Source organism: Polyodon spathula, chromosome 7 (genome assembly GCF_017654505.1).
Source record: "Polyodon spathula isolate WHYD16114869_AA chromosome 7, ASM1765450v1, whole genome shotgun sequence".
Lineage (NCBI taxonomy): Eukaryota > Metazoa > Chordata > Actinopteri > Acipenseriformes > Polyodontidae > Polyodon > Polyodon spathula.
In genome coordinates this window covers 23927368-23954516 of record NC_054540.1, presented here as the reverse complement: position 1 = coordinate 23954516, position 27149 = coordinate 23927368, and the positions used below count along the sequence as shown (strand labels likewise).

At 36.7% G+C, this 27149-nt stretch overlaps 1 protein-coding gene across 1 annotated transcript; it reads right to left on the bottom strand.

Moving 5' to 3' along the window:
- Nucleotides 1-49: 49 nt before the first annotated feature.
- LOC121317811 (lymphoid-restricted membrane protein) lies at nt 50-27149 on the bottom strand. Its single transcript, XM_041253915.1, has 38 exons — nt 26534-27149; nt 26068-26178; nt 25820-26000; nt 25035-25102; nt 24581-24656; nt 23797-23955; nt 23270-23387; nt 21190-21240; nt 20738-20815; nt 20342-20398; nt 19717-19776; nt 19448-19512; nt 19242-19335; nt 18862-19005; nt 18247-18348; nt 16909-17072; nt 15985-16105; nt 15365-15557; nt 12144-12205; nt 10948-11065; nt 9981-10113; nt 9341-9410; nt 8210-8256; nt 8050-8117; nt 7840-7947; nt 6613-6701; nt 6131-6209; nt 5115-5181; nt 4911-4938; nt 4516-4656; nt 3894-4028; nt 3039-3186; nt 2410-2453; nt 2108-2179; nt 1787-1851; nt 1482-1580; nt 1031-1150; nt 50-453 (listed from the first exon to the last, which is right to left on the bottom strand). Exons 1-38 carry the CDS (start codon nt 27147-27149, stop codon nt 210-212), a joined length of 4395 nt encoding a protein of 1464 aa, XP_041109849.1. The 3' UTR covers nt 50-209.

The window sequence follows — 27149 nt, the reverse complement described above, 5'->3', positions numbered from 1 at the left end:
TTTTTTTTAACCAAATCCCTCTTATATGGTGTAAAATGATTCACAGTGCTGTAAAACCAACAACATCAACAAGGGTGTACTTAGTGTTCTAAAAAACTGCTGCCACACAACTCAATTGTAACTAAATATATTACATACAATAGGAATATCATGGTTCTCAGTTTAAATACTAAGTGAACTACTAAAAAGCATCACACTATAGACGACTGTTATACAGGAGGCTGGCCATTGTGTCTAAGTCCAGTATAAGGCCACAGAAGCTGCTGAATCGACATCCAAGAGTCCCCAGTCCCCACAGGAGCCGCCTCTGCAGACGGTTGGAAGGCAAAGCTAGCGATCAGGCCAATGACAGCAGCAAAAAGTATAACCATAATAAGCGAAATCCATAGTCTTTTGTTGGTCTTAGAAAGAGAGCTTTGGAAATCAGCAATATATGAAGATATCTTGTCATAGCTGTGAAAATAAAAGGTATTCAATGCATCAAATTTAACACACACAACATACTGTCAATACACTTAAAAGCAGTAAAAAAAAAACAGCCAAACTGTAAAACCACCGTAGCGCAATCATTATTTCTGTCCAGAGTAAAGATTAGGAAAGCGAAACCTTCCAGTAATGGGTTTCTGATATCTAAATTACTGATTAACCCTTTCAGTCCTGACGGGACATCAAGGTCCCGTCTCATCTTGGCGCCATGTTAACATATGCTGTCAGAAATCAAGTTGGAACCTCACAGGACTCCTACGCCCCAGCCTGAGGTAGTGTACAAAAGTAAAAAAATACATAAAAATTGTCCTGTTCTCATGTATACTCAATAAAAGGAGTCCATTCTTCAGCTCAACAAAAGTAATTCAGGACTGAAAGGGTTAAAGCTCCCACAGCAGAAAAATTGCTTCCTGCTTCACCCAAAAGAGCAAAGCAGCTGGATGAAGATGCAATTGCTTTTTCTGCATGTTGTAGATTGCACGGCAAAGCAAGAGTTTAGTTGGGGCTAAAGCAGAATTGCTAAACAAAAAAGTCTTAAACTAACATTGTGGAAGTAATAGAAACTGATGATATTATATTTCTCTTTTCTGAGAGGCTTGGCTTTCGTTCCTGAATTTCCTCTTTCTTTTCCTCTGTTGGAGGGGATTCTGTTTCATGTTCATGCCTGCAAAAGTTGTGTTATTCAACAAACATTTGTAGTTTAATTACAAAAGTATGTTACTTTTATCACATTCTTATGAAGTACAATAATGTACAGTAGTACTAAACATTTCTTTAGTCCTATTAAACATGGGAGTATTTCAAATCTTAAATGGCTGCTTAGAGGTGTTTAAAGGGTAGTATATTTAATCCATTCATCCATGAATTGACCAGTTATTAACAGCTGTTCTCTTATGATTTCTTACAATATTTATGAATGGGATTTTTCTGATGGCAAGTTTTCAATAATAGCGAGTGAGAAATAGAAGATTAGTATGCATAAAAGTAATTCTCACCCTTTCATTAATGAGGGTTCATCAGATTCTGCCCATGTACAAGAGCTAATGAACCGTTGTAAAGTAGGACGAGGATTTGGCTTCACACCCAACAACCTCCTGAAACATTATTTTAATACCAAAATACATCAGCATGATTACTTCTTTAACTACAGAAAGTGTTAACTTCAAATAGAAATTAATATTGAATCTAGAATTGGATCCACAAATGTTCTGCCTGGGTAATGTAGTTTGTTTAGATATTTACCGACACATAAAATTCAGGATCCAACATCCAGACAGACACACACACAAATGATACATACCAGGTGCTAGGTCTCCTTGACAATTTGTCATTGGCTTCAGTTTCTGCATTTGCATGGAACTTTTGCTTAAAGATAACAGAATTTGCACAGATATGTAAAAAGTTTTACACCTTAAGAAAATGAATAAAACATTGTTTGAAAATAAATTAGGTAAATGACAGATCTTTACTATTATGTGCATAACACACCACAGTACGTTAGAACATAAACAAAATGGCATACTGATTGTGTTTACAGCACTCAGTGTGCTCTACAGTACCTTCACACACAATCTGACTATCAGTATTAAAAAGTCTGTACAAGTAGTAAGAAATTGCTTACCAGGTCAAAATGAACAGGACCTCCACTGTTTCTCGGCATGGCTGCAATGCTCACCCGACGTTGGGAGGAAGGCTGCGTGATGGAAAAACGGTTTAATTATATATTGAGCTCCCTTTATTTATTAAGTCAAAGTGACCTGCTAAAGTTATATACGAAACCCATCTAACATGACATTTTCCACAAGAGCAAAAACCAGATAACTAACACATTGGTATTTTTGTACGAAGCTCAGATCACACTTAATGTGTTTTATATACACATTTCTGTGTTGTACTAAAATAGAATAAATCAATTTAACCTACCTTATAATATTGGGAACCTGGAAACCTCTTATTTCTCAAATCATCTAAGAAAAAAAAAAAAAAGAAAAATCCAAGTACTTAATACAAAAACAGCCACCCATATGTTAAAATCCAGAAGCCTGAAATCTCTTGTAAAATAGAAATTTAGAAGCATGGGCAGCATTTGACTAGGGCTTGGAGGAGATAAGCCCACCCAAACCTGCCTTCCCTCGACCCACTGACAATCCCCAATGCAAACAATGGGAAGCACCCAATGTTTTGGTTTGTTTTACCCCATCCTTGACACATCCTGATTTAAGCAGGGAAATATTTAAGTAAAGACAAATAAGAATTATTTTCTCATTAGCAGGTCGGCACTAGCCCCAGTGGCCAGCAGAGGAGAGGCCTGATAAAGACCCATCTGTTGCTGGTTTTGATCCAAAACTGGGGAAGGTAGCTGTAACAGAGCTTTTATTTTTAAAAAGACTTAACTGAAATTGTTTGGCTAATCTCCAGTAACTTACTGCATTCAAATATGAACCGGGTTGTGACAATATTAAATGTTGCCTCACTCTTCAGCACCCCCCCCATTATGAAAGTCAAACTACACCCATGCTTCCAAGGTGGCTTAAACTGAAATAGTTTCCTACCTTTGTCTAGGTTAGACCCAAAAGATCTTTCATTCTGCAACAATGATTCTTTTAGTTCCTCTAGCTCTGTATGCTCCTTTGTGTACAGCCGTTTCAGATTCTCCACATGCTGGATCATGACTTCTACAGCTTTACAGACACGGCTCTCCTGAAAGCAAAAATAAATTAAAATGCACAGTTTTATAGTATTAAAATTACTTTCACATGTAGGTATTGTAGTTGTTTGAATTTACGTTTTTTAAAAACTTTAACATCTTCTTACCACTCGTTAACAATAATAACTTTCTTGCAAGTGCCTTGTAATTAGGGCTTCTATACAGTTCTATAGGGAATATCATGGAATTTAAAACAGAATTGCAAATTGTGGCAAAATGTAATAAAAAAAAAAAAAAAGCCTAAATACGCAGATACTCCAGAATATGCCTGTGCCCATAAGGATTAAAGGTACAATTGAAGTGTGCAAGTACTGTCAAGCTACTACACATATTGTTACATAAAACAAACGAAAGTAACTGAAAAAAATTTCACACAGTACAGTATATATAAAGCGAAACCCCCGAAAAAAAGATTTACATATAACTTGAAAATAGCAAAAAAATAAAGCACCGAAAAATGAAATAAAAACCAAAACAGTAGCCCTTATAAAATCTGTCTATCTACAGTTTAGTTTTCTAGACTTGTTTTTCCACTTTAACTAATTTTACCTGCCACCTCGCTGTTGATTATGACCAGAAACTGCCTTTACACCACATAATTTAGTCTTATGTGGGCTTCACCCCATTCAAAGTTAAAATAAACCACCACCCTTGAAGAATGTCTCTCCCCCTCCCCTTGCCCACAAACAAGCCGTATCACCTGGTGAATCGCGCCAACCAATTCAGCCCTTGTTGAGACTCTGGTCATGGACTGGTTGAGGATGTCCAAATTCTTCTGCAGCCTTTGGACAATCTCCAGTGACTGGTTATCATCTTCACACAGCGGGATCAGAGTCTGACGAGTAGAACACACAACAGGTATTGCCTTTTAGAAAGCAACACAGAGTTTCCTTACACTAACAATGACACCCCCCCCCCCCCCCCCCCCCCCCCCCCCGACCGGTTAAAAGGACTAAGATATTCGTAACTGTTTTGTTACTGTATCTAAACTTGAAATCCTAACAGGAATTTCTTAAGCACTGAATTGCAGACATAGCAGCAAAATAGTATAGTTGTAGCTGATGGGGTTTACTGAGAGAGATGGAAAAAAAAACCCCAAAAAACAGAGCACTACTGACAAACTCTATACAAACAGTTGAAGTTATTATAGAACTTTGAAATTGAATAAAAAGGCATTTTAAGTTTGATGGGTTAAGAGCAAACCATGAACTTTAAAAACACTGCTGAGGACACATTCAGCATCAGTTCTGGGCCTACCATTTAAGACACTTACTTGCAAAACTGAAAACTCAAAAAAAATTTTAAAATCCTACAGGTCTCACCTCCAACAGCATGTTACAGTTGTTGACCTCTTTCTTCAAATTCCCTTCAGCCAGGTCCCTGGATCGCTCTTCCAGCCTTAGTCGTTTGTCCAAAGTAAATGCGTCACATTTGAAGCCCAGTGATAAACTATGAAATTCAGCCTGATAAAACAACCATTTGTATTGCAAATATCATCAATCAAGAAAAATTCTCAGGAGGACCACAGGAAGGCAGCTACAGTTTTATATCCTGTTTAACAGCCCCGAAGCCATGTGAAATAATTGTGCTTGAAATACTAATCCTGCCCAGTAAGGGGCTCCAAAGTGACTTATTGGTTGATGGACATAGAGAACAAAAAAAAAAAATCACTGAAGGGTTTAGAATAAAATTAAATTCATTTTAGCAAAACACTCACCTCAATTTCCTTATCATTGGGAGACAAACTATAAAAGAAAAAAAAGTGTTCAAGCAAAAAAAAAAAAAGCTCTTCGATCTATTATGTCCTATTCAACAATCTCACTGTACTCATTCATAATGTTTAGAATTATTATAATGTGAAAAATTGAGAGGAAGGAGGAATTTCTTTATTAAAACTAGGTTTCCAATTATATATACGTACATGTTTTTGTCGTCTTTTTTTGGAGTACTGATTTTCTTGGTTTCCTCGTTTTCATTGTCCGCATTAGCTACAAGGAGAAAAACAAACAAAAACAACAACAAAAAACCTTCTTAATGCTGTTCAGATTGCTAGAAGCTTCCGACAGTTCATTTAAAAACTAGAATGCCTTAACCAACCAATATACTGTTCATCCAAAATATTCAAAACACAGAAACATCTATTTAGACCTTTATCCCCATTTTCCCCACCTTGTTCTACTTGTTAAAGGCAGTTGTCAAAACATCAGACCCCAATAAAGTGATATTTATTATTTATTATAAATAATACTTATTTAGTAATGTTCTATCTTGTACACATCCATTCCAGATGTACCACTGATAGTGTTGTTGGCTGTTCTCTACTGCCTTTGCAGTTTAGAGTCCTCAAAAAAAAAAAAAAAAGGCATAGACCCTTCTACACGGATTGTTTCCATCTGTCACACTATACCAGGTAAAACACGATAATTGCCTTGATTTTCCACCTATCTTCACCAAAATTATCATATACGCCCAGCCTCCTAGGATTGTTCCAGAGCGCATTGGAGTATAATTTGATTTTATATGAGCATTTTTAACCGGTGCCTGCACTCATTAACTCTCATACCTTAAAGGGATACCAAACTGACCCACAGGTCAGTCACACAGTACACGGTGAACACGACAACTAATGCTTTTGCTCCAGTCTTCAAGCCCTTATTACACTCCTAGCCTCCTATAAAAAAGTTTCAGAATGCATTTTGACATAACCATGAGATTGTTACAGGATAAGGAGGACCTAGTATGTGACTATTTATGTTAGAAATATGTACTATTTTGCACATTGCTATTTAATGTAAATCTTCAGAAAGTGCTGTTTCACTAGCAAGGTACTGGGTTTATGCATTAATATGGCTACTTTTGAGTTCTTACAGGAGTATGTTAATACAAAAATCAAAACATAACCCCCCCCACACACACACATTTGTTCAGGCCCTGTACCTTTTACAGAGTCAGTTGTGGAATTGCTCGGTGGTTCCTGTCCTTTGTGTTCGTCAATAGCCTCCATACCCTTAAGTTCCTAAAATAATACATTTAAGTCATTGGCACGTGACTTCTGTGAATTAAAAGGGAACTGCAAATACATACAGTACTATTGTACTTCATTAAAATTTTTATGTTTCCGACAGGTGATACCCTGTCTATCAGAAGTTGTGGAGATATACCAGATGATGACTTTTACCCTCCTGAAATATATATCTATATATACTACACTTTTCAAAGGCTGTTAGTTATGTGAGGTGTGCATTCAAGTCCCTAAGCCACCAGTCTAAACTTTGGTAATCAAGGTTTGTATTTGCAAGAAATGCTACGTGGTATAATGCAATATTGCCCCTAAAAACATGCAGACACACTTCTTTAATGCTGCAGAGGTCCAAAACTACAGTAATTACAAAAAAAAAAGTTTAAAAGACAGACTTTACCAGGTTCATTTTAAAGTTACTTCTGGTTATCAACATTTCTTCCTTTGGCACATTAGCACTCAGACTCCCATCACTTGGAAATGGATCCACTATAAATAAATACATGAACAATAAAAGGATATGATCAACCCAAATGTGGCTATATATTCATACAGATTTAGCAAAACACGATATTAGATCACCTTGCTCTCCTGACCTACCTCCCAGAGTCACTTCCCCATATTAGCATGCCAACAAGCTTAAGGAACTAGCTAATCGTACTGAACTTCAATTTACACACACAATATTTAGTTTGTTCAATCTGTTATTGAAACAAAAAGTTCCATCATACACTTTGTAAGTACCATATAAGTAAAACAAAATCAATTAATTAATTAAAAGGACTATTCAACATCCTTCATGCAAATTCTAAACCTAACCAGGTGACCAGAATGGGTTATTTAGAAATCCCCCCAGTTACTTTAGTTATCTAATTGCATATAAAAAAAAATAAAAAAACGTTGTAATCTATGAATTAGGTTTCAGAATACAGAACCTGAAACTTGTATTAGCAAGACTGTCAAAAAATCTTGCACATCCATTATATTTCCTTGAGGTTTTAGAACATATGTTGTTACCAAGATACAAAAAAGTATATAAAACACTAGATCCAAATAGACAGAACTTTATAGTTAGTGACATGCATTCACATTTTACAAATCAAATCATGTGAAAGGTGTTTATGACATCTATTTTAAAAACACGTATTGCACTACAATAAGTTACTATTGCAATGTGACATTTCCTGCTATAGTACAAAGACACTTCCTTATGCAATTGTAGTCGGGTGTATTTCATTATTTTTTTTTTAAAATGTAGTGACAGGAACATTAGAAAGTATGTCTCCCAGAAAACATCAGAGCATCAAATTGATGTAGAACAACAACACTGCTTCTAGACTTAATCATATGCAAACTATTCACAGCAGAATGCAAAAGTGCAAAAGCAATAATAAAATGTAAAGTTCATGCAAACGAGAATTTAAAAGCAATAAAAAACTTCAGTGCCTCAATGAGCAACAGCTGTAAAACCTAATATAAAATGTTACTACTTTTCAAAAAATCATTCAAGTTCTTTCACCAAAGATACAGAATATTAAAACGTAAAACACTACATATGCAACACATACAAAAAGGTAGAACAGAAAACAAAAAGTTGAGTAGAATGAACAAAAATGAAATTAAATACCCAACAGGCTTTTATTCAGAAAAACACTTTCAATTCCTTCTTTGGGTTTCCCAGTTGTTGTCTTAGACCTTCTCCCCCCTTGACCGGTCTCCTCCTGTGACTCTCCACCTAAACCAAAAACACAATAATTTGAATTGGTACACTCCTCTATCATAAGCAATCTCTTAGCAGGTCTCGCACAGTCTGCATGACCTTAAAATTCCCTCGCACCTGTCATCTCGGGTCTTCCTGGAGCAATTGGAGCTGTATCCTGCACTGGAGCTTTCACCTGGTTGTCACTGAAAAAAAGCAAGATACTATCTACTAGAAGGAAGATGAAATAAAACCATATCACAGCAATATTTTGGAATACAGTGAAAGAGACACAAACCTGTTTAACGGCACAGCGCTGACAGATGACTGGTCTGCTGCAGTTTCCTGATGTGAATAAAAAACAAAATCAGTTTCAAATCACGTGCGAGTAGAAATCAGAACAAAGACTATTTGATTGAAGCATTATTACTATTTTTCTTCCAGGATCCAAGACAAGCAACTACTTTATAGAGGTTACTGAATTAGACCAAAAGCACTGCTTGTGTTAAACTTAATGTTTTTGCGGTCTGCAGGAGTACATTCAAGACTTACTTTACACTAACTGTATAAAAATACTGTCATTCTTTTGCAAGTCGATAACTACAATAGCCCATTTAAATTGCTTTTTATTTTACATTTGTAATGATCTTTAGTTAGAAGTACATAACATTCATTCACTAATCATTATCTTTGAACAACTGACAGTGTAACACCCCCACCCCCCAGCAGATTATGTCTAATCTACTGCAGATTGTAGCAAGAGTAAAACATGCAAGAAACTCCCTCCTTCAATAAAAGATTGTATATCCTGGACCTCCCTTCCCCAAAAAATAAAATACAATTTTTAAACCATATTAGGCACATTAGTGCAGATATATGTAAACTAATGCCAACAAAGGACACACGTGTGCTTCCACAGGACTGGAAAAGCTACAAGTCCTGGGTAGACAAAGTCTGGACACTCTTCAAAACCATACCAAACATACATTAGGGTGTAGTCAAACTTAAGCAGGCAGGAGTCATTACCCATACAAGGCCATTAAACCTTAGCCTACAGTTAGCCGACAGAAATACTTCCAGATAGTCCGAGAGTAGAGAGAATCTTTACCATTGCTTTAACATCTCTATGATAGTGGCAACACCACACAGGGCACACAAGCAGGGTATCTTAGCTCAAAAAATGTTGGTCTCCCTTTTACTGACTTACTGAAGACATTCTGAATTTAATGTAATATTAGGCAAGCAGACAAACAAAATATGTTGTGCTTCCTGATAGGAGGTACTTTACATACAGGTTTATTTTTGCGATAAAAGCAAAAAAAAAAATGAAAAGAAAATGAGGAAGTGCCACACATCACAGCTACTCTGTCACAAAAAAAAAACAAAAAAAGGAAGCAAGTTCTCTCAAATGTAATTTATGAAAACAAACCTTTACTTCACTCATGCTGGTGATGGACAGGTCTTCTATAGCTTCAACACTAAGAGAAGATACTTCACACCTGGAACAAAACGATGAGGGGAAAAAAAATAGCTGCACTTCTCTTTCCATGCAAGTAGTGTTGACTGTCAATAAATAAAACTCAGCTGCACTGTGGAACTCCAGCAGTGATCAACATATGCAAAACTAATCCTGCTGAAATCTTAAACCATTACAAAAAGGGCTCTCACAAGAGCGCCCGGAAAGCAAAAACACTGCTTTGCATTGCAAAGGTGCAGACTCTCCTAGCACAAGAGGAATACTCTGTGGGCCAAACAGGATATGGGTAAAATCTAAAACCACCAGACAGAAGGTTGTTTTACATTTCTAAATAAATAAATTTTATTTACATAAATGCGCCATTTTTAAACCAGAATATACAATTGGAGTTGGCAATTGCATTCACAATAATTTAATTATGCTACAGATTAAATTTGCACTTGATTGCAAAAGCATCGTTCATCTTATTCCAGTATAAAATTAGGCATACAATCCGCAAAGTCAAACATTGTCTATGTTGTAAAAATATAATCATATTCCCTATAACATACAGGCATGTGGCTTAACACTGCATAAAAAGTTGTTCACCAACCTGTTTAGCACTTGGGTTCCAGCTGTTCTTTTCAGAACTATTGGTTTACACTCCTGGAGTTTCACACTTGGTCGTTTTAATTTCTGTGTCTGTAGTCTTGGATCAAGCTGAAGGAGTTCCAATGTCAGTGCATCTGTTAAGAGAAAGCATACTATGTCCACACAACTACCTGTTACTTCAGACAACCCAGTAAGTTATACAGTACACCAAACACCACCAATATTATCTCAGTATACAGTGGTGGCTGTACTCAACAAGGCAGCTAGTTTTCTTGTGTCTTTTTAAACAATGCGGCTGGGTTTTCAAACCTTTATGCAATTTATTAAATTGTAGTCTACCTTTTCTGCAGCTACAGTATAGAAACTACAACATTATATATAATATATATATATATCTATAGATATTATATATATATATATATAATATATATATATATATATATATATATATATATATATATATATATATATATATATATATATATAACAGGGGGGTACGGTTTTGTACACTTTACGGTGCGAAACAAAATTACAATCAATTATGGGGACGTTGGACCACAATTAAGACATTTAATCATTATTGTTTAGTAATCCCTGCACCGGTGTTAACATGTAAATTAGTGCTCAAGAAAGAGCTAGGTGTTTGTTTTGTTTGAATTGTTTTGTTTATTTGGTTTGTGTTTATTAAAAGCTCCATAAAAAATCCATGTCACTGAGAGTTTCCTGGGTCTGCTTTTCAAAGGGGCAACGAACCGTGAGAGTGCGAGGATCTTTTACAATATATATATATATATATATATATATATATATATATATATATATATATATATATATATATATATATATATATATAATATATAAAGAGTTTTCAAAGGTTTTTATGGACTACCAATAAACAACCTGCATGGGTCATTAAAGTTGTGGATTAAATCAAACGTTGCTAAGTGATAAAGATCTTGGTCTCTTACCTATTAAGGGTGTGTACCAGCAAGAGGCATCTTGACTCATTGACGTGCACAGTGTGGTCCGGCTGCCATGCAGGGCAGCTTCTCCAGCCCTTAAGCCTTTCTGGCACCTATGTTCTTGCTAGAAAATCAAATAATACTCCAATTAATGTCTACATTCAGGACTGCATGCAATAGATACATAAACTGAATAAAAATTAGGTACATGTTATAGCAAATCTGCAGTAGCAGTTTTAGACCAGTGTTGGCATGACAAGGCCAGCTTCATTAAAATAAAATATGGAACACGCGCTTCTGCACTAGCATGTATTTATATTGATATTGATAGTAATCTGGGGCTACAGTTTATTTACTGTATTTCTGATTAAGGATTACATTGAAAGATGAATTGCAACACCGCAACTGTGGAATACATGCCCACCTACAAAACATGTCAGATTATATTTGAATACATTTGTTTTGCAAATGCCGCCCTAAAGCTCACATGTTAAGCATTGAGAATCCTATTGCCTGATGTACCTCCTCAGCAGAACTCAGTGATACTACAATAAAATTATTAAGTGATACTACAATAAAACTAGTCAGCCTTTGTCTTAAGGCTAGAGTTCCTACCAGTCTCGATTATCCTTGAAACTCCCTAGGATTTCATCAGGAAAAATAAACAAAATAATTCCTAGGTTTTAATGTTATGCAATGTGTGGGATGACACTGCACAAAGGCTACCCACAAGTAACATCAGTTGCATCCACATTTATGTAGATAAACTAGAGGAACAACCACAAGAATGGTTTTAACAAAACACAAAAACAATAACAATTCAGCATGAAGAATAAATTTAAATGATACTTGACTTCTAAAAAATATTGACAGACAAAATACAACTAGTTTTATATTAAACTGTCAGAGAAGCTGCTCTTGGTTCTCAATAATTGTGTCGACGTGGGCAAATGAGGGAAAGTTTTGTTTCATGTTTAGAGAAATTAAACACATATAGTAACATTCCGATGAAATTTCACAAGATGACTAAAATGCACCTTTGGATTCAACTTCCTTTATTAATTGTTTTTCAGTGGAGAGGTTGAAATATGAAATTCTTAGATTTCCGGAAATACATATTTGTATTAAAAATGAAAACACATGCTTAAAAAAAGAATTTAAAAGTTGGTCATTGAGTGAGTAAAGAGAAAAGCAGGTCTTACCTGACAAAGCAATCCACAGAGCTGCCCTTTAAATAACTTCTCACTCAGTGAATGAACTGTAGCTAGATTTTTTTTTTTTTTTTTTTGGGGGGGGGGGAGGGTGGGAGGGTGGGGGGGGGGGGGGGGGGGGGGGGAATAAATACAAATTAACACAAAAAAATCTTAAAAAAATTTAACTACAGAATTACTGAATTTACCCAAGTATTAACTGTGCATACATATGCAGAAAAGTAAAATACTACCACAAAAAGTAGGTTTCATACAAAGGTGTACTTAGCAGGAATAAGGAAAACTGTTTGTATACTATTATGGAAAAATACAGTATAATTATTGTATTCATAGACAGTCTGACCAGCCAATTTCCTAGATAACTGACCCACACCTTGAAAACTAACAAGGATGCATTGCAAGAACCAAAACTACTGCAAACCACCTAAGGCAGAAGTGTTAAAGGGACTAGGAGCTCTTAAAATAAACAAATCCCAAGGGATGGACGAGATCATCCCAATAGTACTCAAAGAAATGAAAGAAGTTATTTACAAACAGCTAACCAAGATCATGCAATAGTCTCTTGACACAGGGGTTGTACCGACAGACTGGAAAATTGCAAACGTAATACTGATCCACAAAAAGGGAAACAAAACCGAACCAGGTAACTACATACCAATAAGCCTGACCTATATGTAAACTTATGGAAACTATAATAAGATCCAAAATGGAAAATTACCTATATGGTAACAGTATCCTGGGAGAGTCAGCATGGTTTTAGGAAAGGGCGATCATGTCTAACTAGCCTGCTTGATTTTTTTGAGGATGCAACATTCATAATGGATAACTGCAAAGCATATGACATGGTTTATTTAGATTTCCAGAAAGCTTTTGACAAAGTCCCTTCATAAAAGATTAATTTGCAAACCGAGTGCAGTAGGGATTCAATGCATGTACATGGATTAGGGAGTGGTTAACATGTAGAAAACAGAAAGGACTGATTGGAGGAGAAACCTCAAAATGGAGAGAGATAACCAGTGAAGTACCACAGGGATCAGTATTAGGTCAGCTTCCATGAATGCACCTTAGTTTAAAATATGCACTGTAAATTAACTTATTTACATTAATAGCGAATGATAATGGTTTAGGGAGCAATAATAAAAAACAGAAACATGGTTAGAAATTCCCTGTTAGTTACAGTGAGGTGCATAAGATTGAGTATTATATAAATTAAGCCTAATTCTAAAAAGACAAACATTGACATGAAAAATATTTGTCAATGTGCAAAATACAGAACATTTGAAATAAATTAATAGTTAAACAATTTCAGTATTAAACAACCTGCTCTCAACCTAAATCCCCCCCCCCTCCCCAGCAAGCACTTTTCTTCAGCAAAAAAAAAAAAAAAAAAAAAAAACTCAAAGGGGATTCCCTTAAAAGGGCTTAGATGTTTGGATTAATTTATAACAAATCATCATACCTAACTGCCACGAATACTCACCCTTTCCAACATGCAGCAATGTGACTCAATTCAACAAGTGACACGTTAAACTGATATTCTGATTATTTTTACACAAAGTGTGAGATGCTTTGGACATTTGACAGCATGAGACATTTCTCATTAGAAGTTATAGAAGGTAGGGGTCATTTATCAGTGCAATGGGGAACCTGCTTTTAGTCTTAACACATTGTTAGGTTTCAAGGATCACTAGCATTTCCATTAGCTTTAAGATATGCAAGATAATCCAGGCTAGTTCAGATTTCCAAATTTAATAAACCAGAACAAGGGGAAACATTTTAAATGCACATACTTCCACAAAAAAAAAAAAAAAAAAAAATTAAGATACTACTGAAGGTTCTCATTTTAGGCCAAGTTCAGTTTGATTTTAATGCTTGATGGACATTACATCCCAATGCAAAAAATGATTAGACAGCAGCATTTAGAAAATATACTAGGACGATGCTCTAAGAATTGTCCTAGATAAATTCAGACGAGTAAGGATTTGCCTTGGTGTTATTCTTTAACTGGGCAACCACCATTTAAGACTCATGGTAAGTTTCAACCTGCATCATTAAAACAGTGTGAAGAATTTACATTTCCACAAATTAACTTTGGAAACTTGTGTAAAATGTCTAAATTCTTCCAAGTGTTATTTGTACATGGTCACATGGCTCGTTAGTGACATTTCTTTACAATAATCTCTTCATATTCGCAATATGAAACATGAGGGAAAACTTTAAATACTTTCATCAAATCCCAAACAAAACAATTTCACTCAAGAACAGGGCTACTCTAGTAATGCAGTTTGTTTTATTCAGACAGAACTATCATTTATTTTGTGAGGAAAAAAAAAAAAATTAATCTCTTGATAATCCAGTGCAATGTAGTGCGATTGTCATATAGGATTAAGAAAGGAAAGTGACACATACACATTAATATGATATATCCAGAACTCAACCTAGTACTGTTCTAAATCAACTAAATGCATATCTCTGTTTTCTTTCCACAATCTAACAAAATCACGGCACACATTGCATTTTTGATTAAATAATCAAATGCAAAGTGTGGGTGGGTGGGTGCAATGGACACGCCTGTCATTTAACTGTATACATTAGTTATCTTCAAAGATACTGTAAAATCAGAAAGTATCAGTAACGGTTGCTGAACGTAACATACATTTTTTTTGCACAAAGTATGAAGGGGAAAAAATCTCAGAACCACCACGAAATGGACATTAACAAAATGTTTTAGGCTATTTTGGAATGATTGAAAATCTGAAATGACAAATGAAACATTAAGTGCCCACTTCTGCTTTATCATCCTCGTTTCACTAAATTAAATAATGCAACAATGGAAAGAAAAAAAAAAAGAGTCATACCATTTCCACTTATTTTTGTCGAACATCATACACATTTCACAAAGTATTTGACTAACAGCTACACTATATTATTGCTTATATGAACTGGAACCTTGTCATGGCAATCTAACGCAAAAAGTACAGTATGACAGGAGTTGCTTAAGTATAACTACAGTGAGCAGATGTGTACATCAAAATAGTCTAGTGACTTTATATTCTGCAGTAATAGAAGCAGAAATGGAGATCAGAAGGCATTTATTAATGGCATTTCATTCTCTCTCATATTAGTGAGACTGAAATGCACACCATTTCAGTCACAACCAGAAGTATTTCAATTATTATCCAGCACTTTGCAACACTGTTAGTGGTACTTACTCTGTTGCTCATCAATTTTCTGCTGAAGTGCCTGATAACTGACTGACAGGGAACAGATATTATCCTGGAGCTTCTGTTTCTCACAAACTGTTTCCTCCAGTTGACATCTTAGAGCATCGACTTCGTTCCATATGGTGTCAGGAGCTGTGGTCTCATCTGTAACCTGAACGCACAGCATGAAAAATCTATACAGCTGAAGACCAAACTATGCCCATTGCCTTAAAGTAGCCGACATGCTCCATTAGCCTAAAAGAATCTCCCCACCAATATGGGAAAACAAGTGCCTTGAAGCTTACAAAAACATCTTCTTTAAACCCACCTTTCACATCTGAGTTTTTATTACTTTTGCTTTGCATGGTTGAACATATTTTTGTGGTTAGGAGGTGCTAAAAAAAAAAAAAAAAGCTGCTTAAATTCAGTGATAGAACCACCCACTCAGCCTCCTACACCTTAACTTCCTCATATTTCACAGATCTACAAAAACCACTTCACCAAGAGCTATAATCTGCTTTGCTCTATACTGTTATAACAGGAATGGGGACACACTAGACAAGAGATTGAATCTTGGCAAGTTCCTGCACTGTGAAGGGTCTCCCTCCCCGCTCAGCCTCCTCCTTTACCTGTTGCTGCTGCTCCGAGGGCTTCGTTTGTGAGGCCACATCTCTGAGCTCATGCTGCTTTCTGACTGCCCAATCCTCGGCTTCTTCTTGAAGCTGCTTTGGAGCCTCCAGTTCTTGAAGTCTGTGGTGTGGAGTGAGGCAAAACCACAAGTTGTCACTGACATTTAAGAAAAGCCCGACACCTGGGTATTTCTCCTTGGCCATACAATGTGGTTCCATAACCATGGGGCCATCTGCCGCCCAATCAACCAATCACTTCTGCTTTGGGGGTGGGATGATATTGCATTAAATGGTCTTTGTATTCAATCATTTCTGTTGCAATTTGCTCAACTTCAAATTGCAGAGCTCAGGGTAGGTTCAATTAAAAACAATTGTGGTGCATTTTAAAAGTGCAAGAACACTGCAAACGTTCTCTTGGAGACAATTACCCATGTGGTTGTTATTGGGTTTGTGACCAATCGTGATATATGTAGTTTCCACATACTTTATCTAGCCAAGACCCTCCAGGTCACACACAACTACATCAATAAGACTCTCAAAGAACTATATGTTTACCATATAGATTAACTACACATTTCTTGAATATGTTACTTGTGTAAAACAGCCCATTAAAAAAAATAAAATCTATACATATTATTTTCTGGTTTCAAGAACTTTATTATTCATGACTCGATACATCTGCAGTTCCTTTTAATTAAACCAGAGACTAAAAATGCCTATACATACCATTAGCCATGCGTTACACCGTTGAAGCAGACGTAAAAAAAAAACAAACACACACATTGCAACATTCATAACTTCCTACAAAAAGTACAGATGTAGTTGTGAAAAAAAAAAGAAGAATAAGTATAATCTCTTCTTGCACAGTTGACATACTTCTATGTGAAACATTCAATTCCCATAACGTTGCTGCATTGCTCTCACCTGGAAGACAGATCCTTCTTCAAGTGAATAATCTCTGTCCTGGACCTCCGCAAATGACTTGCCATTTTAATTAATTCTTTTTCCACAGAAGATTTATGTTGGTCTAGCTGCTGGAGATTCTCAATCCAAAAGCTCCTTTTCTCTTCCAGTTGTCTCTCTAAAGCCTGCACAAAATATTTTTAAAAAGTGTCAAAAACCCCAACCTTTTTTTTTTTTTACTGGTTCAGATGCTGCTCAGTGAGAATGGTGTAGATTGTCTTTTCATGTTGCAAAACAAAAAACACATTCTGGTATGGTTTACTGTATTCCTTACACTGCAAATTTTATTTAAAACACTGTAGTGCTGCAATTATTATATTATTCTGGCTAATGTGTCCACAAATCGATGTAGTTTTGATTAGAAAGATTTGCAAACTATGACAGTTTCCACTTCAGGCTAGTTAAGTAGTTAAGCATTTTGAATTAACAAAAGCCTTTCCGATTACTTCTGTTAAATCGCAACTTTCATAGTAGCACATTCCAGGACAACATCTTCACTGTCCACAGAAAGAGGGTTAATAGTTTAAATGTTAAAATATCAGCTAAGCATTACACACTGACAAAAATATGCAGGCCAAATATAGGGGTTAGCCTTCAGGGCAGTTTAGGCCAATTTCATATTCAATATATCTTCTCGGTCTTTTCTTACATTGAAATGCACACATACAATCATATACAAATACACATTGCAGCAATTTAGAAAAAGTGATGGAGGCCCGATATGGTAAAGTTTAAACACACTGTTCACAAGGACCCCTACACCTGCCAGACCTCAGCAGTCTTTAAAACTAAAACAATATATTTAAACGGTTAGAAAACGATCATCCATTTTTGTATGTAAAGCCTCTTCGTTGCACTATTGCAAGCATTGATAAAATGCAATACTTTCTTTACAAGATATATCATATTAGAAGAGAGATGTATTGCGAAACAAGACCCAAAGCACAATACAGCTTGTTGTAATTCAGTAAATGGTTCATTACTGAAGAATAAGTGTGCCTTATATTTGATAAGATTACATACTCTCATTTTTTGACTAAACAATTGTCCATTAAAATGACCATTTGATCTTATTATGCATCATACAAGAAGCCAATGTACTGCGATACATACAGCATCGCGATACAGATAGTATAGTGACAGTAGTGTATTTTCACACCCCTACTTGCAAGTGCTGAAAATAGAGGATACCCGTTTCTTTTTTTTAAAACCACAAGTATGTAACGTCTCAGAGACTCTTCAAAGAGCATTTTCTTTTTTACATTGAACTTTGAAAACACGTCAACCTTTCTCACTTACCTCAAGCCTAGTCTTGGCTGTGGCTTTGTTTCCTATTTGTGACTCAAGTACGTGCTTTAATGATGCTACAACTGCATTGGCATCCTCAGTAAAGTCTTGACGCTAAAGAAAAAAAAAGAAAACCACCACAAAACAATTCAATGCTTAGCTGCAGTAAGACATGGGTTTATAACATAGCAAATTCGCACATTCACAGAAAGAGTGTGTTAAAACTTTAGTTTAAAATTTAAATGGGACATTGGATCAGTCAAATAAAAATCGCCAATCAGTAAATAGTTTCTCATAATTGTTGCTTTTTGTTTATGTATATAATGAGACTTGCAAACAGACACTCCCAGTCGGGATTGGTTTTAGAATGGTGAAGTGTCTGAGCCCATTAACAACTATTAGAACTGGGGTAATGGACATCCCATTTCTGTGGGAGTTTTTTAAATGCAGATACTGTTTAGACACACAGACTCGAACAGGAGTGCAGCGTATACACAATAATTATTCGTGCTTCTAGTTATTTTAACACATTAATTCATAGACACAGGCCCAAGTTGAGTGTCATTTTCTGGGGTTTTGTTTTGTTAATTACAAAGTATTGTAAAAAGACTTTAATGGAAGGCTTACCATTTTTTGGATGATAGTCTTGAATTCAGCTGACATTTGCTCAGGTATTGGGCCTTGCAGAAGTAACAGAACTTCCCTATCCAAAGTTTCATCTAAAGATGATGCGTGACATAAAGAGGGTGACATCCGTTCCCTGCCAGTTGCCTAAAAAACACAACATAGGGTTATAAAAAGGAAAACTCTGAATTGAAGTAGAAGTAGGCAGTACATGTTTTTGCCAAGCTGGGATGTAGATGGAGATTTTCAATCCAGCTGATACAATGCAAAATTTGGCTGCAACACTAAGCCCCTGCCAGGTTAGGAACATTATTTTGAAGGAATGTAAGTGCAGCTTTGGTTACTTTTATCTGTTAAAACCTTATTCATGTCATCCCACATACCTCGGGAGACTGTTGAGCTAGTGCCAGCTCAGTGTGCAAGGACCCTGCAATGCTCTGGTTCAGTCTATAAGCCAATGAGAGGCTCATTCCGCCACTGCGAAAAGGTCAATAGGAAACTATTTAGAAGCAGTAGAAGAGGAGTGCAGGTAAGGCACAGATGCCAATTATACGCTGCCCACTACTTGATCGCCTCCGTCAATACTCACGAAGCCAGGTCGGGCTGCATCATGTTGATGTGGTTTTCCAGTTTATTCTTTTCATTTCTTAAGAGCTGTCAGGAAGAAAAGAAATCTCAATGGAGAAAACATAAGAGCCATACAATTTACAGACCTCCCATTCCAAAGGATCTGCTTGAATAAAGCAAAGACACCCACTACAGACAACTCAGTTTAGGTTGTTTTTTTTTTTTTTTTTAGTATTCACTTAATCATTATCAGTATTTTATTAATGAAATGATCCAAGAAAAACATCTTACCTCCATTATTGAGGAATATTCAGCAATGGTACTTTTGAGTTCCTGAATATGGATATTTTTCTGTGGAGTTAAAATACCAGAAATTGATATTCTCCAGCATGCTTTTTTTTTGTTTTTGGTTTAAAGTGAACTTCTTTTAAATACAATTTTAATTATATCTAATCTAAGTCTAATGTTCCTTGGCTTTTTAACTAGCCCAGTCTTTAATGTCTGAACGTCTCTATGACTATTACTGTTCTCATGACCAGTTCAGGAAATACTGTATAATAGAACACTTCCATGAAGTAAACTACTTGCCTCATTAACTACACTTCACAACAAGGACAAAGTATGCTGACCTTGTTTTCATGTTAAAACCAAACAGAAAACCATGAAAGATGCCTTATGGTCAACAATCAATTTCCTTTCATCACTTTGATTGTACGGTTTACAGTTTTTGCTGTCAAAGGTCATTTTAAACAAACACATTTATAGTAGTTTATCTTTAATTATAAAATATACTAGTTTGGAAACACACCTCTACACTAACACCAAAGATATTTCTGCTGAAGGCCATTTACATATTAGTACTAACACTGCTTCTTGGGTGGTGCACAGCAGGGAGTAGTACCTACAAAAAAATTACCTCAAGCAGAAGTGCTTTCTTTTTACAGACAACACTCTCAAAGGAATGCACCTGCATCTGGAAGAAATTAAGGAGAAAAAACTGTTTTCATAGCATGATGGCTTGGTTTGCAGTTTAAAAAAGAAGCAAAATGAACTGGCACAAAAGCCAACATGGAAATCTATAAAATGTTAAATCAGAGATTTTTTTGTAAACAAAAAGGAATAGAAACAAACCCACGGATTGCACCATTATAAAACACACATTTAAATGATACAAATACAGATGCAATAATACATAAATACATGTTTATAAATGCATAAATCATGTCCCAATTATATTTCTATTGATGAATCAGAATACATTTCAGATTTATGGCAGAACTATATACATTCATTGATTCACACTCTGACTTACCTGAAGATCAGCATTGATATTGCACAGATCAGCAATCTTCTTTTGCAGGCCATCAATATCCATTGAGTTCCTTGTGTTCTGTTTGTGTAAAACAAGAGGGATGGAAGATAGCACCAAAATATTAAAGAAAAACAATCTTTTTTTAAAAATCAACTAACACATGTTGGTGGTTTCATTTTCTGACCTTTAGCCTTTTATTTAAGTGCACATCATATAGAAGAGCATCCCTCAACAGAGGTTGTGCAATACAAGAACTCAGCTATTCAAATTTTCTTACTGCTAAAGCAAAGAGTAGGTCGCCACAACCTACAGTCCCACTATATGCAAAACATTTTCAATGAAGTAACGAATGATCTGATTTGATCAAGGTCTGAAAAGCGTGCCACGGTTCTAGAGGAAGGGTTAAAAGGCATTGGATTGAAATCAAACCACCATGTAAATGTTTAACATACCTCTTCCTGTAGAGAACTTATCTTTAAGATTAAAGAAAGGTTGTCCTTTTCCTGTAAATTGAGTAAAAGATAGATAGATAATTGGTCTGTTTTAAGTTAAAACAACAACAAAAAAAAAAGAAGATAGCGGAATAACATTTAGAAGCTTTGCTGTTGGATGAAAAGTTAATTTACACACACTATATATTATACACACACACAAACAGTGCCTATAGTAAGTATTCAGCACCCCCCCTGGACATTTTCAGTGTTACAACCTGAAATCTTGATGCATTTAAAATTAGATTTTTTTGGGGGGGGTAAGTCTCTACCAGATTTGCACATCTGGATCGTGCAATATGCGCCCATTCTTCTTGGCAAAATTGTTCAAGCTCTGTCAAGTTGGATGGGGATCATTGGTGGACAGCAATCTTCCCAAGTCTTGCCACAGATTCTCAATTGGATTAAACTCTGGGCTTTGACTGGGCCACTCACTTTTTGACTGGGACATTCACATTCTTGTTTTTAAGCCACTCCAGTGTCGCTTTGGCTGTGTGCTTGGGGTCATTGTCCTGCTGAAAGGTGAATCTCGTCCCAGTCTTAGGTCTTTTGCAGACTGAAGCAGGTTTTCATCAAGGATTTGCCTGTATTTAGCTCCATCCATTTTGCCCTCTACCCTGACAAGCTTCCAAGTCCCTGCCGATGAAAAGCATCCCCATAGCATGATGCTGCCACCACCATGCTTCACAGTAGCGATGGTGTTACCCGAGTGACGTGCTGTGTTTGTGCCAGATATAACGTTTCACATTCAGGTCAAATAGTTCAATTTTTGTTTCATCAGACCACAGAAGCTTTTGCCACATCTTTTCAGAGTCTCCCACATGCCTTTTTGCAAATTCCAAGCCAGATTTTACATGGGCTTTTTTCAGAAATGGCTTCCTTCTTTCCACTCTTCCATACAGGCCAGATTTGTGGAGATCCTCAGCTATTGTTGACACGTGAACATTTTCTCCTATCTCAGCCATGGAACGTTGTAGGTTTTTCAGAGTTGTCATTGGCCTTTGGGTGGCTTCTCTGACCAAGACCCTCCTCCCAAACTGCTCAGTTTGGGAGGACGGCCTGTCCTAAGCTGATTCTGGGTGGTGCTGTATATACCTTCCACTTCTTAATGATTGACTGGACTGTGCTTCAAGGGATATTCAATGTCTTTGAAATCTTTTTATACCCCTCCCCTGTGACTTTCCACGACTTTATTCCAGAGTTGTTTTGAAAGCTCCTTGGTCTTCATGGTGGTATCTTTGCTATGAATTCACTACCCAAACTGTGGGAACCTTACAGAGACAGGTGTATTTTTCTGAAATCATGTGAACCTCTTTTATTGCACACAGATGGACTCAACTTAACATAACTGTGTGAATTCTGAAGGCAATTGGTTGCACCTAAGCTTATTTAGGAGTGTAATAGCAAAGGGGGTGAATACTTATCTAAGGAAGACTTTGTAGGTTTTTATTTTTAAATGATTTGCTTTTTCACCCCCCCATTTTTTCACATATTGAACATGTTGAGTAGGTTGTATAAATCAAAAGGAAAAAAAATCCTATTTAAGTGCATCAAGATTTCAGGTTGTAACACAACACACTGAAATATATAGCACCTGTTGCATATAGAAACTATCCAAATAGTATATTACACTTAATTGCATCCCTGATGGTCATGAAGTACATTTATTTCTACTACTACTACAACAAAAGAACCCACACAGCTGTTCCGAATAATTGCATATTCACGTTAATTGCACATACTTGTTAGGCAAACGAAATAGCAATTAACAGGAAGCTACTGTATTCACATGGAGAACACTGTGAAACTTGACATAGCAAGCGATACATAGTGTATTGCATAAACAAATCAAATAGTGCTTTGCTGTTCTACATACTGAAAGTTACAGTACAGAACTAAAACAATACAAAGGTTTATACAGGTGCATGCTGGTAGATTAATACTGACAGCGCATTCCGACAAAGTTTTTTGCCTCATTGACTAAATTTGTTTTCGTTTTTTTTACACACAATTTTCAGACAGTTTAGTCCGTTGGCCTCACCATCTGTTTATTCTGAGCCACGATTCTGACTCTGTTCTCCTCCGCGCTGTTCAGATTTACTTTCATTTCCTCCAGCTCTTCCTGCAATACCTTCACCTTTATAGCAGACTGCTGGCCACTGCAATGCAGAAAACCACAGGATAACTGACTACCCACATTCAGTTGCTGAGGCAGCTAGAAAGTCAAGCGCTGGTTCAGTGTGGTTTAAAACAACATTCAACATCAATTTAACAAACTTCCCAATGTTAACTAAACAACGTTACTGATTTTATATAACGTACTGTCAAAAACTGACAGAATGAGAAATGTGGCTTTCCTTAGTAAATGTCTGTTACATTTATTGAGAGATGAATAGTTTTAATATTTAAGTCAAGACGCACCAAAATACCACACAATCCAATATAAAAAGGTTTGTTGAAAATATTTTTTGGAAGGGATTTGTCGAGGCACATTGACAGGTTCTCAACGTTAATAGTAGTTGCAACAGCCATGCGATCGAAACAGGACCTTGAAATAGATAGCAATACCTTTTAGCCTGGGCCCGGAAGACCTCCTTCTCCTCCAGGAGTTTATTATTTGCTTCCTCCATCACCTCCACAGCCAGTTTCAGTTTTCTCATCTCATTGTGTAGTTTTTGGTTGTTGAATTGGAGATCAGCGACACAGTACACTAAATCAGACGTCTCCCTGTTCCCATGGAGATTGAAAGATCAGGTTTGACTTTCTATCCGAACAAATCTTTACAAACTCATAGAACACTTGCTGGCCCAAATGATTAAACACAACTCCAGTTCCCAGATGCATACTGTATATTTTACATAAAAAGGATATGCAATCTGGTGTCAAGCAAACATTGTAGTTCTGGCACCAAAGTGAGAAAAGCTGTTTTTTTAAAAAAAAAAATGTAACCTATTTATGTTTAATTATTACATTGACCATTTACAGCTACATACATTGGGACTCAACAGTTTATGTTCTTAGCATTGTGATTTCTTTAATCCAATAAGACTATTGCCAGAGACAACTTTCCAAATTGTACTTCAAAATGATAGAATACATGTAGTACATAGCTTGGATTTAATTAAGTGGAAAAAAAGAGAGTCAGATAGTTACAGATTGTCCTGTTCACAGTAAAATGTCAAACTGTGACATTGGTCATATCTAGTTACACTTAGACAGAACAGATAAAAGTATACAAGAACTGACACATTTCTTTATCTGATAGAGCTAATTTCAACATATCAAGTGACATTTAAAAACAATCCTTTTCCTTCAGTGAACAATGCTGTAATTTAGTGAGGATTTTACTTACAAGTCTCCTCTGGAGACTTCTCCTCCAAATGCCTCTAAACTTCCAACAGTCACATTGAGCAACGCAGATCTTCTTCCTTCATAAATAAAACAGTCATACAATTATTGATCTGAAAAAAAAAAAAACACTTCACTCATCCCCACCCCTGACAAAGTAATTCAGCCACTATCAAATAATGTGTCCCTATGACTACATGCAAACTGAACAATGTACCCACTGTATCATCATTTGTAAACAGGGCCACAATAAGGACAATTATCAAGATTACCATTGTCTCTGACATTTAATTCTCTTTAGCTGTGAAATTGCTTTTTTTTTTTTCTGATAGCGGATGCAGGAGACTTTTGGTTATCTATGACACTTCCAATATTTTTTACTATGTTCTGCACAGACGACTAGGTCAACATGGTTTAAGCAACACTCCAGCATTCATTACCAAACCCAAAGCTCTTACCTGACAAGAGGCTTTCCCGTAGTATCTGAGATGAACCTTCTGTTGCATCCCTTGCTCTACCCTCATCTCTGCAAAGACACACAGGATCATGTTATCAAAACTTGTATAGTGTCAACTTGCACTGTTTATAGAAAGATGGTTATGTTAAATACAATTTTATTTTCATAGATTAATCAGGTCTCAGGCCCCTCTGATCACAAAACCATTTGCTGCGAGAATATCAACATTCATTGCTTGCATTTGGGGACAATCATTTATTTGCATTTATTAATTTATTTTACTTACTTTTAACATGAGATCAAGATCCCAAGATGATTGTGTTTGCAGGAGTATTTTGCTTTGTGCAACTAATAATGACTCATGAATCTCACATTACTAAATTCTAGCAGCGTCTACACCCACCTACACTGGTGTCAGCCTCAACATTTTAAACAAAACATAATTACCAGCAGAACAACCTTTCTGACTATCTTCCTGGAGCCTGTAACTGGCATTTATGTGCAGATGCTAATGTTGCAGTACACCCAAAATAAACATTTGGATCAATAGTGCAGAGATGTAAATAAAACTCCTACTGCACAGCAGTTTCATCCATTCCAGGTTTTAATAGCCCCAGTGTTAGGGTAACAAGCTCAATTGATTCAATAAACTTATAGTAAAACCAGGAATGGATCAAACTGCCAAGCAAAGGGAGTCTTACTTCCATTCCTGTAGTTTTTTGTTTACATCAAGGTAGTATACTATTTTTGTGCTCAAATTCTTGGGCATGTAAATGTAATAGTGACCCATTGTTTCTGCAGTCATCAATCCACTCCTTCATGATGGCATGATAGGTGGGCAGGTCTATGGAGATGTCCCTGCGCTCGGGGTCCAACATGTTGCACAGTTCCTCAAGCCCGCTGTCTTCAGATCCACGACTGGTTGTATGCCGGAGGTAATCCACTATCTTTGATACAGATACCTTGCCTAGAAAAGAGGGACACCACATTGGTTCCTTATCGCTGCTTGTAAACTTCAATACCTATTTACTTACCTCTGCGTTTTGTGTCACAGGCATGAAAAATGGTGTCTAGTAAATCTTCTTCACAGATCAAGCTCACTTCTGCATAGGAATCTGCTCTTTTTTCAGTTGGAAGTCTACTAGCTAAACAGGGGAGGGGAAAAAAAAGAGAACCAAAACATTTCTGCTGAAAGGTCAGCTTTGTTGATTAATGTTACTAGTGCAACACATTGTTGGACTGGTGTACTCAAGTTTTTGTTAAGAATCACATTTTACAATATTTTAAGTTAGTCATCATATCCTGGTGACAGCCTTAGTAGGGCTCTCAGAATCATGTCTAACTCCAAGTACCATTAACCTGTCCCCTGCCCCCAGTGACAACTCAATCATCAAAAAACAGGTATTGGTGATTTCCGCTGGTGTACCCAATATATAACTGTAGTACAGAGGCAAGTATAAAGACTTTCTAGAAGCCCGATTGGTATTTTAACTACTTTACCTACGCCTTCACCCATGGAAAGCCTTTTTACCACAAGAGCTCGGGGATTGTCACCCTCCAGTCTTTGCGCGGGGGTGTAGAAGTTTATATTACAGGACACAGGGCTGGCTGTAATTCCGTCCGCTTTGTCACAAAATCTGCTCCTGTACTCAGCATTGCTATTTGCAGAATACTGCGCGAAATCGAAATAGCTCTCCCCGGTTTGGGTGGCAGGTGTTGAGCAGCTCTGTGCCCAAGACCGAGGCGGCCAGGGCTTGCTGCTCTTTTCTGCAGTCAGACCAGAGATTGTGTAGGTGGCGTTGCTGGGAGTTGGAGCAATTGAAGACCACTGTTTGCAAGGAGAGCTGCCTGGGATGACCTGGAAGACCAAGCTGTCGCCTGCTGGGCTTCCAAAGGACAGTAGGTCCCTCTCATTCTTAATGGTCCTGTTTTTTAGCATCCCCTCCAGGTTCTTTTTCAGGCTACTCTGGGGGCTGTCGTAGTTCCGGGACTGGAATTTTGGGATCTGCAGTGTGGGGTTGGCCTCTTGGTCCCTACGTTGAATCGTTTGGATCTTTCTGCAGATGCTGTCCACTGGGTTGTGGCGTCTCTGATTCCCTACAGCTTCTGAAGACAT